Raw genomic sequence first — 13,127 nt, forward strand, 5'->3', positions numbered from 1 at the left:
TGGATGTGGTTTAATTTACAAAAAAATGAAGTGGTGAGATTTTTCAATTTGGGGGCCTCACACGGCTTATTCCATATGCCTGGAATGCCGTTTCCCACTCTGCCTAGCTCCCTCCACCCTCCCCTTCCAGTCCAAGCTCAAACAGTCCCTTCCTCCGAGAGGCCTTCCCTGACTGCTCGTATTTACAACGGGCCTCTCCTGTCCCGCTCTTTCATAGCACGCTGTTCTCTCTCCTCCTCTCGCTCAGCATGCTCTATAATCCAGTTCCCTTTGACCACCTTCTAATGTCTTCCTTCCCCTCCAGACACCCGTCATGGGTGAGGGCAAGAGCTAAGTGTGTTTTGTTACACATCCCTGGTGCCCAGGAGGCCCACAGTACATAATGGTTGAGTGAATAAGTGAAAATGTCACAGTTGATGTGACATGGGCGTCTGAATCCAGGGATCTTATATTCCTGAACTAATCTGCTTCTCCCTAATTTCTGAGTCATCTGGCAATGTCAAATTATAATCTGTCTATCTGCATACAAAGGCAAGATCTCCCCTAAAAGTAGATTTTAAATTGTCAAAGTCCTGGCTTAAAAAGAATCACTATGGAACAGTCACTTATGTGACATTTATGATGACATTGCAAGTGAGGGCACAGACCGGCAGCTAGCGTGTGCTGAGCGCTGAGTGTGTGCTAACACCAGGCCTAGCAACCCGTGTACATCACTTCACTGCATTGCCACAGTCGGCCTAAGTATTAGGTACGATTCCATTTTATAAATGAGCGAACAGAGACCTAGAGAGAGTAAGTAATTCACTCAAAGTCTCACACAGGTGCTGGCAGATCAAACTGAAACCCAACTTTATTATGTTTTATACCAAAGAAAAAGGAAGTTTAAAAGCAGCCTGCTAGCAAGACTAGATATGAAAAAGAATTGCTATTATTTAGGAAATAGCCTACACAAAAGGTTAGCAGGACCAATATAAGCCTGTATTGTGCAAAAAGTAGGGACAATTTAAATTTACTTTAGTAAGGCCCTACGCATTTGAGAAAAGGAAAGGTTTCAGGTAATGGATTGGTTATGTAAAAGCATGCTATAAAAAAAGGGCATATTTTAATATAAAATATTACTTTTTCTAAAAGTAAGAGAAGAACTTTCAGGGTATAAACATAAATGTTAAATAAAATAGACAATTTGGAGACGGGGAATTGAATGAAGCTAGAGGCAGACGGAGAAATTGACATTCAATGCCCCCCAGTGGGTATTAGTGCAGCACACTGGTTCTCTGATTGATTGACACCAAAATTAGTATTCTGCAATTTGTAATTAGGTATAGGAAGCCAGAGCACTTTGGAGGCATTTGATGTGTTCTCACGCAGGCAGCTTAATTGGTAATGAGCTTTGCGTGCTGATGTTAGCGCAGCAGATTAGAGGCTGAAGGTAATAAATATACTCCTACTTCATTCCTTCCTATAGAACAGGTGGCTTTGTGTATGTGAAAATAGGATTATACACATGCAGGAATACCGATCATTTTATACACATATATAACAAGATATCCATCTTCTAATAAAATTTTCAGTTTAAGAGTTAAATGACTATAAGTACAATAGAGTATTGGCTAAATAGGATGAGTTGTTGAAATTCCTTTTATTCATTTCCTTAGATGTTATTAATATTCAAATGTAATGGCAATTAAGCAGCATTTGCAAATAGGCACATCCTGATTGCCCACAGCTATTAAATGTCCTTATTAATGAGAGCTAATGTAAATATCTCATGTGGAATCTTACCAAATCTCACATTTCATTTTCAAATAAAATCATTTATTTGATTTTTATCCAATGTGATTGTTATCAAGAGATCAAAATCATTTCTACCATAATAGTTTTCATTGGAAAAGTCCAGGTTACAGTGACTGTCTTTAGGCTCTGAAACAGTGCTAACACTTTAAATACTACTATCACCTATAACTGTATTTAATTCACGTGAACCCTGTAACAGATGCCGAAATAAAAAAGGGGTTTAACTCCTCCCGTCATGAGGTTGAGTATATTGCATCTGGACTTGGTGGTGTGACCTGCTTGGTCTAAAGGAACATCAGCAAACACGCCATAACCAATGTTTGCAACGTGTCTGCAGAGTGGTGTTCGCCCTGTTGCTTGATGCTTTTGGAAGCCAGTACCATACCAAGAAGGCCAGGCTAACCTGCTGGATGCTTGGAGGCATAGGGCGCAGTCACCCTTTATCACCCAGACATGCGGGTGAGGAATTTCAGGCCCACGCAGGCTCCAGTGGATCTGCCGTCTGAACATAGGGAGACGGGCAAGAGAACCACCAGACTGAGCCCCGCCCAAATAGCCACGTGAGAAATCACCAGTTAATAAATAGTTGTTTTACATCACTAAACTTGGGAAAGGGTTTTATTTTTAATGCAGCAAATGCTAACTGATACAAACCTCTACCCACATATGTGGCTGCAATATATGTCAATGTGTGTGTCCACATGACTCACAATGTACCTAAAGATAAGGTTAACTAATAGTTTGCATTGTAGTGGTTATCTCATTAATCATAATGAAAGGGTTTAGGATAAATATACATCATGAATTATGAAACAGCGAGCTCCACTTGCTTGATTAAATGACAAAATGAACAAGCTAGATTTTCAATTAACACAAAGATTCTATGCCTTTTAGCTCAAAGGAACAGTATGTTTCCAGGAATTTCAAGATATAAAAAATCAGATGGATGGCACCAACTGTGACTTCAGCAAGATACAGTCATGTAATCAACATTCAAATGGTTTTAATATAAATTTGTAAAAGCTAACTTTTAAAAGTAGCTTTTATTATTAGCGAAGCACTGCAGAAACTATTGGTTTTTTAATCTTCTGATTGTCATACAGTGGGAGACAGGTTTTAGAGTTCTTTTGATCTATGTGATTGTCAAATAATTTCAGGTACAGTCGGCCCTCTTTGTCCAGGGGCTTTGCATTCAGGATTCAACCAAATGCAGATCAAAAATATTCAGGGGGGAAAATATCCAGAAAGTCCCAAAAAGCAAAACTTGAATTTGCCATATGTTGAGTACTACACTGAATCCACCTGAAAAAGTGATGTGTAGATATACCCTGCTGCGGCTTACATGCAAATATTGATTATATGCAAATACAACCCTATTTTATATAAGGAACTTGAGCGTCTGTTGACATAGTATAGGGCAGGGTGTGGGACTAGAACCAATTCTCCAAAGATACCAAGTGGTAACTACACTTCCTTGTTAAAGCACACACGTGAGGTCCGTTAAAGGTCCACATGAGCTATGCCAAAATTATCATGGTATTGATGTCAATCAGATAACTGTCCGTGTGCACCTGCCACTGCTAACATGGGAGCAACAACAATACCAACATTTTATCTGCACCTCCAATTCTTCCTGGAGCAGAGCTCCTCTGTAGGGGATAGTAGTCTATTTCATTTCAGGCTGCGCTTCTTCCATACGTCCCACTAAAACGTACGCCAGCATGTGGGTACGTGCACACACACACACACACATAGCACAAGGTGCATTTTTTTGTTCCTAACAATGGTTTAAAGAAGAGACCAACCACAGGCTTCTGTTTACTCTTAACTTCTGTGCATTTGAGATTTGATGTGGCCACAAGTTGTCTTTCAGAACCATGAATGAAGTAACAGCTGTGCTGAATGCAAATGAAAGTAATTGTTGTAACGTCTGAGCTGCTGTATAATGCACAACATTTTTGTCAAACTCAACTTTCCCAGCAGTTTACAATTGAAACCCAGAATTCTAAGTGATATGGATCTGGTCCTTGGGGGGATGGAGAGGAAGTAAGGGGGTGGAAAGATATTTTCAGGGGCAGACAAAGTACAGTAGGGTGGGTGGGACCATGGTTTCCTGTTCTTAAATTCTTCGAGAGAGTTTTGAGCTAAAACACCCCTGTGAGTTCTATGTCAGGGTAATCAATTCTGAAACCATATTTCACATGTGACAGCCACATGCGAAACACTTTCACAAAACTTCCACTGGTGCGCTTCCTCCCCACACAGATGTTCTTTCTGTCAGGCACAAGATGCTGCTGTGAGAACCATTTTGTGAGATTTCTACATACTAAGCTGGACTTAACCCATCTCTCTCACCACATCTTTGCTTCTAAGGGAGGGACGTCATAGAATCCCTCTCTTAGGGAAACATTCTATCAACCTCAGCAAACTTAATTTTTGCTAGTAACCGTGAAAAAAGAACAGAATTTAACATCCACTGACCGGCACCTAACAGTTTTAGAACCTTTGATTTCCACCATCCCCCACTCAGGACAAAAGTTTTCTGTTCCCTCAGTGGCTCCTGCCCAGGGTGACTCAGAGGCAATGAAGGTCTCGGGGTGGGAATCTCTCCTTTCAAATAGTGGGCATGTCCTTCCAGGGGCAACGGACCCTCACCTATGAGTGTTGTCCAGGTGGCAGGGGCACCGCTTGTCACACTTGATGCCGTAGAGCCCTTCCGGACACAGGCGTGCCTCGCAGTGCTCACCAGAAAAGCCTGCTTCGCAAAGGCAGGAGCCACTCACGTGATAGCATTTCCCTCCATTGACACACTGGCAGGTCTCGGCACAGCGAGCTCCGTAGGACCCCACGGGGCACTGGTCCTGGCACCTGCCAAGCAGGAGAGAGGGTGGTTAGTACCTTGTGGAAACAGCCAATTCAGACAGTTTTACGTATAAACTGAAACTACTTTTTGAACTTGATTATTTATTTAGCGATTACCCCTTTACAGGTATGAAGGGCATTAAAGATGAACTCCTCTGACTACAGATACTAGTAACAACAATATGAATTTATCAAAGAAATAACATACACAAAATAGAATTATGGGCTTGGGACATGAAGCACGATTCATATCTAGTTCTTGCCAAAGGCATATATAACATTTTAGTAGATATCAGGAAAGGGGAAAAAGACGTTGTCCAAATGTTAGTCCCAGTCCAAATCGGAAAATTAAAGAGTGTGTTTCCCAGTTCCAAAGAGAAAACGTTATAGCAAATTCAAAACTACATTTTAATTCTGTTGGCTTTCATGCTGACAGTAATTTTTAATCTCAGCCATGAGATTTAGATCAGGGGAGCCCTGAGCTATTGAAATCAGGTGTCCTGGATTCCAACCTGGGAGCAGGGTGCTGGTGGGTTGCAGGAAGGCGCGGAGTTCCCTAACACAGAATTTTTATTAAACAGGGTATTGTCCTCTGTTGGGAGGAAGGGCTGCCAAAAGGCAAGGAAAAAAAATATCAAACCTCAAAAACTTCACTTTATTGTCTTTTAAAAATAACGTTAGAGCTCCGTCCCAGAGGAGAGACTGCTCTGGATAAGCCGGGTCGGGTGGGAAGTGGAGTTGTTGGAGGGAATCAGGGCAGGGAAGGGAACACGTTCATTGCTCCAGAGAAAGCAGGACTCGTTCTGGGCCAGCCAAGCCTCTTTTCAACCAGGCAAGGTGACTTGATGGAGCTTCCTGCAGCAGCAGGAGTGCTTTCTGCCAAAGGAGAGGGAGATGGGGTCTCAGCTAGCCCATCCCTCGCCACAAGTAGGGTAACATTGTGAGTCTCAGCAGCCACTTCCCACTGGCTCTCGTCATGCCAGGCCCCGCGTCTGAAATGTAGGTCAGCACTGCACTGTTTCAGATCGATATGGTGCAAGCAGCAAGTGCAAAACAAACTCAAGCACACTTCAAAGCAACTGCCAAGTGGCCAAAAAGCCAACATTTTTTCCACATGACTTTGCATAATGTTAATGATAGGATGTGATTACTAACAATACCAGGGCTGGATGGGAATTCTATTTAAGAAGGACATATCTTGAGAATCCTTTGATATTTTTCTGGTAAACTCTGGTCCTCTCATATATTTAATGTGATAAAGACAAGAAAAAGAACCCTCTGCAAATTGGGTTTCACAGACTCTGGACATGTTTAGATGTGTTCGTTAGTAGGCAAAGCCTTCAAATCAACTGTTCAACAAATTATTAGATAAGTTCTTCAGTAATTGCTCTAACATTTAGCATGAAATCATACGTGTGCTTTTAAGTTACATGAGTCTGCCTATTTTTAGACCAGGGTATTTGTAAAAGGTACTCTATTTTTAGCTTGTAAGAAGCTTTCTTAAGTGACATCACTTAATTTATTCCTTAAAGATGTAAACTTCAGAGAAAGAAATGCTGAGGTACAATAATTTGGCCTCATCATGGCTCTGCTAAATGCTAGCAAGACAACGTATCTGTACAGATTTTTTTGCAAGTCAGTACCAAAAAAAAAAAGAGAGAGACAGAGAGAGAAAAAGTACAAAGGTTTCTCCCTCTTGTATGGATTTAAAACAAACCCAAATGCTAAGCAGTGGACTGCATGATTGTAACTTAGTACAAAGCACAGCTCTTTCTGGGTGCACCCAGTATAGATCGGAAGACTGGAAAAGCATCAACTACCAAATGACAGGGAACCAGTGTGCATATTTTATCATATCTTGGCAGAGACTTCCTTTCCTCTGGGAAAACAATTCATAATAGTTGGTCCTGGCCCATATTTATCTTTCTAACCTATAATTAAGTATACTACTCATTTGTGTTATAAATGGCAAAAAGCCATTTGAATTTTACTTACTAAAAAGTAGCCATGATATAAAGCTTGCTTCATATTCCTGCTTCTTTTTTGTCAATGTTGTACTTGTAAGAGAGTCCTGTTGATAACAGTGATGTCTATTTCCATCTACCAAACCAAAAGGGTACGGTATCTTTCTTGAAGTAGACATTTTCCATCTTGAAAATAAACACAGCCACAGAGCAGCTTCTACTTTTTTGACTGGCTGCATGAAAAGTCTTTGTCAAGCTGGCTTCTCTCTCTCTCTCTCTCTCTCTTTGGCCCCTTTATGGAAAAGAGGCATCATTTCAGTTAATGCCCTTCCTGTCGCTTTTGTGATACCAAGTGGAACAAGAAGCACTATCTTAGGAATCAGGAGAAGAGGAAATATACTTCCTTGTGAGAGATGGTGGAGGCAGATAAAGATATTGCAATAAATATTGGCCACAGTAGAACTATGGAGATATACAGTTTCTGTGTATTTTTTAAAGATTTTGAATAATGCTCTGGAATTAGAGAAAATAGATAAGCAACAAATAGAGATGAACTAATAAAACATGACACCAATTCCCAAACCAATGAGGGTCATGGGATTGTTTTAACAGCATTTCGATAATTACACTGCATCTCATTGTGAACTTGTGGAAAAGGAGGTGAGTTTGCACGGAAGGGATGGCAGCTTCCACTGTCCCCTTGTCCTTTTGAACATGAACCTTCCCTGGGTGCCTAGAATCACTAATTGGGCCAAACAGTGATACAGTGTGAAAGAATCACATCCCTCATTAAACCTGGATTGATGAATCAGACCCCTGCCTTTGAAATTTCTGCAACTACTGCTCAGGAGAAAAATATAAAAAGCAGTGGGGCAAGAACAGACCAATCAGTGCATGAAAAAGAATAAAAGAGTCTAGGAAGGAGCAAGTGTACAAATCATAATTTGCACTTAAAAATTTTTCCCTTAAAATCCTCCACAAAAGTTAGTAAGTGGCTTTTGTATAAGTGAGTGTAATTTGTGCCTTAAATATAAAGTGCTACCCTTGCTATCTTTAACAAAAATAAACTTCCGATGAATGAAAGTTTTATGTATAGAAATATAGATTACTAGAAGTAAATCTGTAGTATTATTTTTATAATTGGGTTGTGAAGAGCCTAAGAGTGGCAAAATTTCTAAAAAATAAAAAATACATAATTTTCACTATTTAAATTTAAAAAAATTATATTACAACCCCCATCTATAAATTTAAAGCATAGTGAGACTTAAAAATTATTTGTAGTACATTTAATACAGGACCAATATTTTTATATACAAAAGGGCTCTTACAAATTGATAAGAAAAGAAAAAAAACCCAACACTGGACAAGAGCCAACTTTCCCCCAGTCCCGATACAAGAAAGAGGTCCTCCACTGGAGACCAGCGCTGCACCCCGCAACTTCTGTCTGTGATTTCTGACGTTACCTCGTGTCACACACATTCTCCTTCTCTTTGAGGGTGATATGGACACAGGTGCGACAGGACGGCCTTGGGTTTCACCTTCACAGAGTCCACAACAGACGCAGAAGTCTGTGAACCCAGCCGTCACTGACGGGGCACCAGTTGAGTGCAGGGACCCCAGCTGTGCATCAGAGGCCATGCTTCCATGATAGCCCATTAGCATTAAAAACACTCTTTTAACCCCTTTAGAAGGATTTTTGGGAGGATCCGGAAACCATCTTCTCCTTACTCTTGCTCGGCTGTGACACTATACATTTCCCTAGCACAGTATCCTCTCAACCTTTCCACAAACCCCAAGGCCTATTATTTCGGCATCCCATGAGCTGCTCTGCCTGCCTGTCCACACAGTGCACGCTTGGTTTTCTCTATTTGCCCTCTGGCTGGGAAAGCTCTTTCCACATCCTGCTCCTCCATTGCTGGAGCCACCGGTGGCAGTACCCGCTCCTCCAGGCAGCAGCCCTGGCCTCACATCAGTCATCGAGTTACACTCTGACTTCTCAACACAGGGGAAATAGTAAGCTGAGAGCCTAGGCCCTGTCCCCACACTTGCTGCCACAAACTGCCCCAGAGGCACACATCTGTGTTCCTTTCACAGTGACAGCCATGCTTGTCCTCACCGTGTACATGTGTGTGTGTGTGTGTGTGTGTGTGCGCTCTAGAACCCAGATGGGTGTAGCCCAACTGAAACAGAGATCAGGCCACCAGTTCATCAGAAAAATAACAGTTACAAAAACAACAACTCAAGCCCTGGCTGGTGTAGCTCAGTGGATTGAGCACAGGCCTGCGAACCAGACGATCGTGGTTCTATTCCCAGTCAGGGCACATGCCTGGGTTGCAGACCAGTTCCTGGCAGGGGCCAGTTCCCAGCAGGGGATGCACGAGAAGCAACCATACATTGATGTTTCTCTCCCTCTCTCCTTCCCTTCCCCTCTAAAGATAAATAAATAAAATATTAAATAAAAAAACCCCAACAACTCAAGAAGCAAGTTCCCTCTTCATTTTCCTTCCCTCTCTCTGGCTCTTCGCCTTCCTTGCCCCAGATCTAAAATTCACCTGAAAATGAGCTGTTATTCCCTTTCCTTGTATTCTAAATAAAGTGAGTATAAGCTTGCCTTGTATGTTTGTTATTTTTGTGTCACCTTGAATTTGAAACTGAAATCCCTAGAAGGCAAAAAAAAACTGCCTTTAAATTTTCAGTGCTCTAAAATATTACACAAACCATCATTTAGGATCCTGCCTGATCTCGTGCCCTCCTTTCCTGACTCGTCTTTCTACAACAACATGTCAATGACACAGGGAACTCATCTAACGGCCTCCTCTATCTGAAAACAACCATAAACCAGGACGCAGGCCACAATAACCTCCTGAGTGGCCTAAATGCGCAGCATAAAAACCATGTAGTAACTGTGTCAATAATCCATAACATCAAAGAATTGAAGGAAAAATGCATAACTATATTAACCAAAAGATGAAAAAGCCTTTAATGAGATTAAAATGTATACTACTAACAAAAACACAGTGCAATATATAGATCTTATATCATAGACCACTTGAAATCTATATGATTCTATTAACCAATATCATGCCCAATAAATTTAATTTAAATAATTGTAAAAACCCACGTGTGCATGAAAGACAGTTTACTAAAAACCAATAACAGACATGAAACTATACTGAAGTCATTTCCAACAAAATGAGGAACAAGACAGGAATTCCCACTTTTACCTCTTTTTGTCAACATTGAGCTAAAGGTTTTAATCAATGCAAATTCAAGAGAATGAAATAGTCACTGTATATATTAAAAACAAGAGACTAATTTCTCTTTATTTGCAGAGGATGAACTAACTTTAGCATTTTCCAAGAAATAACATTTGAGTTAACTAAAAAATTTGTAGAGTGACTAAATTAGCAAGTGAGTATAGGGTGGGGCAAAAGTAGGTCTACAGTCATTGGTGTGGAAAACAATACAATAATTAATGAATAATAATGCAAGAGTGCACTCTGTGTTTCATGCACTCACAACTGTAAACTTCCTTTGCTCCACAAAAGTAAGTTTTCCTGTATATAAAAATACCCAGTTAGAAACTGAAGTGGGATTTTTCAAAAATTATAAGATGCTTACAAATAAATTTAACAAAGAAGTGCAGAGTCTAACTGAGGGGAAAAACACCCTGCAGTATCTTATTAAATGTCATAAAATTAGACCAGAATTTCAGAAAGAAGAAAATGAAGGAAGAATGTTGAAGGAATTATTAATTCATAGATATCAAAAATAATGATATCTAATGTTTATACAGTCCTAGATATACTGCAAATTGAGATCACTAGGATTTATACAGTTCATAGAAATCACTCAACAGCTGATACTAATGTTTCAGCATTGTTCTAAATACTCCAATGTATTTATTTAATCCTTAGAATAATCTCAGAGGAAAGTACAATTAGTATTTGAATATTAAAGGTGAGGACACAGGTTTCAAAATCTTTGTTTTTAGCCATTATACTCTTCTGCCTCTCAAGTCTCTTTTCTTTAATTTTACACACACATCCAATGAGCTTGATTACCTTGTCTTCCAGAATGTAACAGATTAGAGAGCAAATCAGAGGACACGTTGTGAACAAAGCTCTCTGGGTTAACAGCTTATCACCTAATACAAAAACTGACCAACAGTGACTGTAAGAACCACGTGAACAGAGTACAGTGTGCAGATGATGTGATGTAGAATCGTGCACCTGGGACCTGTATAATTTGGTTAACCAGGGTCACCCCAACAAATTCGATTAAAACAAACAAGCAACAACAGCAACAAAGAACCACGTGAGCTCAGTCATTTGCTCCTGTTTCACGAGGGACCAGAAAGCCCTGTGAGTCCCAGCTCACCTCTCACTAGAGCACAATACAATGACTGACATTCTTAGTAGAATGTCATAATTCTGGCTTATAAGAAGGCAACATTATGTCCCACATACTTTTTAAAGATACCTAAGCACACATCTCGTTGAAAAATAAATCTCTCTGAAAATGTTTATAAGCTAAAAAGTCTGGTGCTTAAAGTGGCTGTCCTGAACATGCAGCTGTTCACAATGACATATTCGTCACAGGTTTTGAGTGGTTGACATTTTTGTTGTTGTTATTTTTAATGCTTTCTCTGTATCTTCAATCCACCATCGCTGTCTATGATTCGGTTTCCGTGCACTGAGTTGGGAAAGAATCTGCCAATTACTCGGTCACCTCGTGGGTGCTGGGGAATATTATAGAACAGTCACAGACACACGGTAGCAGGGGTGTTGGCCAGACCTTTCAAGCATTTCCCTTTCACGCCATTACAGACAGAAATACAAGACCGTCCCTTACCGTTCCCCCGTGTATCCTGGACTGCAGTGACATTGGCCGGTGGTGGCATCACATGACCCTCCATTATGGCACTGACATTCTTGTGAACAGTTCTTTCCAAAGCGACCCTCAGGGCAAGGCTGACCACACACTGTGCCCTGCATTCAAAGAGACTTGGAAAATTAGATGGGCATCCAGCCAGGGAAGGGCCAAAGGAGGAGGGAGAAGAGAGGAAACAAAAAGGGAAGGAGAAATATGGGAACAGAGTTGCAAGAACATTAGATGAAGGGGATTTTAGAACAGAGAAACTCTGCTCATTGTCTTGAAAAATATTAGAAATTTTAAATTGACTTATTTACTTGGTAAGTCTAAATCTCAAGACACACTCTAAGGTGGTAGAACAGTCCTGGCTGGTGTAGCTCAGTGGACTGATGGCTGGCCTGAGAACCAGAGGGTCGCTGGTTCGATTCCCAGTCAGGGCACATGCCTGGGTTGTCTGGGGCCAGGTCCCCAGTGGGGAGCACACAAAAGGCAACCCACACATTGACGTTTCTCTCTCTCTCTTTCTCCCTCCTTTCCCCTCTCTCTAAAAATTAATAAATAAAATCTTTTTTAAAAAGTTGGCAGAATAGTAATTTTAAGAAATGGCAACCCATATAAAAAAACTAAACCTTAAGACAGAGTTACATCAAATTATTATGGTAACCTAAGGAATGTACAAATCCTTCTAAGTGTTATTCCTTGAGCCTTACACATACAATAAGTCAACAATGCGGACTCAGCAGCCACTACAGAAACAGCAACATCTGGTCCAAATGGAATATCCAGATGCTTTCCCATATGTTCTAGAGAAAAGACGCATCATCCTTGGCTTTATTTCTTGTACTGTAGCATAACCTAAGATTGAAATTTTGTGTGCCCAAATTAACAACAGAAGTGCCTGATAAATACTTCCAAAGGAATGAACCTGGGCATTTTATTTCAGAAGCAAAACACTCCCATTTTCAGCAGGTTCAACAAACATCGCTGGGCCAAGGTCAATAGGAAGGCTTATTTCCCAGTGAGGAAAATCAAGAGTAACTTGGACACATCTCCTCACCCTAGAGGCTGTCCATCTTGTCGTATTTATTCCAATCCCATGCGGAAGAGAATAAGATACTCTACCCATAAATCTAAGAAATACACTGCTCTTTTCTACTTCACTTGGCCACATAACTTGGCCTTATAGCTTATCTATTGATCGGGGGTGTCCTTAGAGTAAACAACATGTCTCAAATAATAGGAATTTTAAAAGTGTTTTTAACTGTTGGAAGCTGTTGCTTTGTCCTCCTTCTCTCTAAAAAAAGGCAGACTGTGGGCACTCTGAAATTGGAGGCTAGTGAGCACCAGATGGTTTTGTAAATGTTTATTCTGGAGAGCATAAGAAAATACATTTCCTCTAACTCCTGGCTACCCACAAAGGCAGTTGGTGTGCTAATTAAGTCTCCTCTGGTGGTTTCTATCTATCTGCAAACAGGGAAAGTTCTTCCACAGACGCTTGGAACCGAAAAAGCCTTGGAGAGATGATTCAAATCAACGTCTCACTGAGAATCATCTGTGTGCTGGGCAGAGCGCTTCCACTCTGAGAATCAAAGATAAGGTCACAACCCTTATTAGCTGACAATGTGGTGAGTG

The 13,127-nt window shown here is 40.7% G+C and overlaps 1 protein-coding gene across 2 annotated transcripts in view; it reads right to left on the minus strand.

The window, feature by feature from the left end:
• The window catches only part of MEGF10 (multiple EGF like domains 10), a 124,618-nt gene that overhangs the window by 43,012 nt on the left and 68,479 nt on the right, over positions 1 to 13,127 (minus strand). For both annotated transcript variants that reach the window (XM_037028513.1, XM_037028503.1), the window contains exons 7-8: positions 11,475 to 11,611; positions 4,450 to 4,662 (exon numbers count right to left, since the gene is read on the minus strand). In XM_037028513.1, coding sequence (XP_036884408.1) covers positions 4,450 to 4,662; positions 11,475 to 11,611 — 350 coding nt within the window. The remainder of the gene's footprint in view (positions 1 to 4,449; positions 4,663 to 11,474; positions 11,612 to 13,127) is intronic.

Source organism: Sturnira hondurensis, unplaced genomic scaffold (assembly GCF_014824575.4).
Source record: "Sturnira hondurensis isolate 20B ecotype Veracruz unplaced genomic scaffold, ASM1482457v3 Scaffold0001509, whole genome shotgun sequence".
Classification (NCBI taxonomy): domain Eukaryota; kingdom Metazoa; phylum Chordata; class Mammalia; order Chiroptera; family Phyllostomidae; genus Sturnira; species Sturnira hondurensis.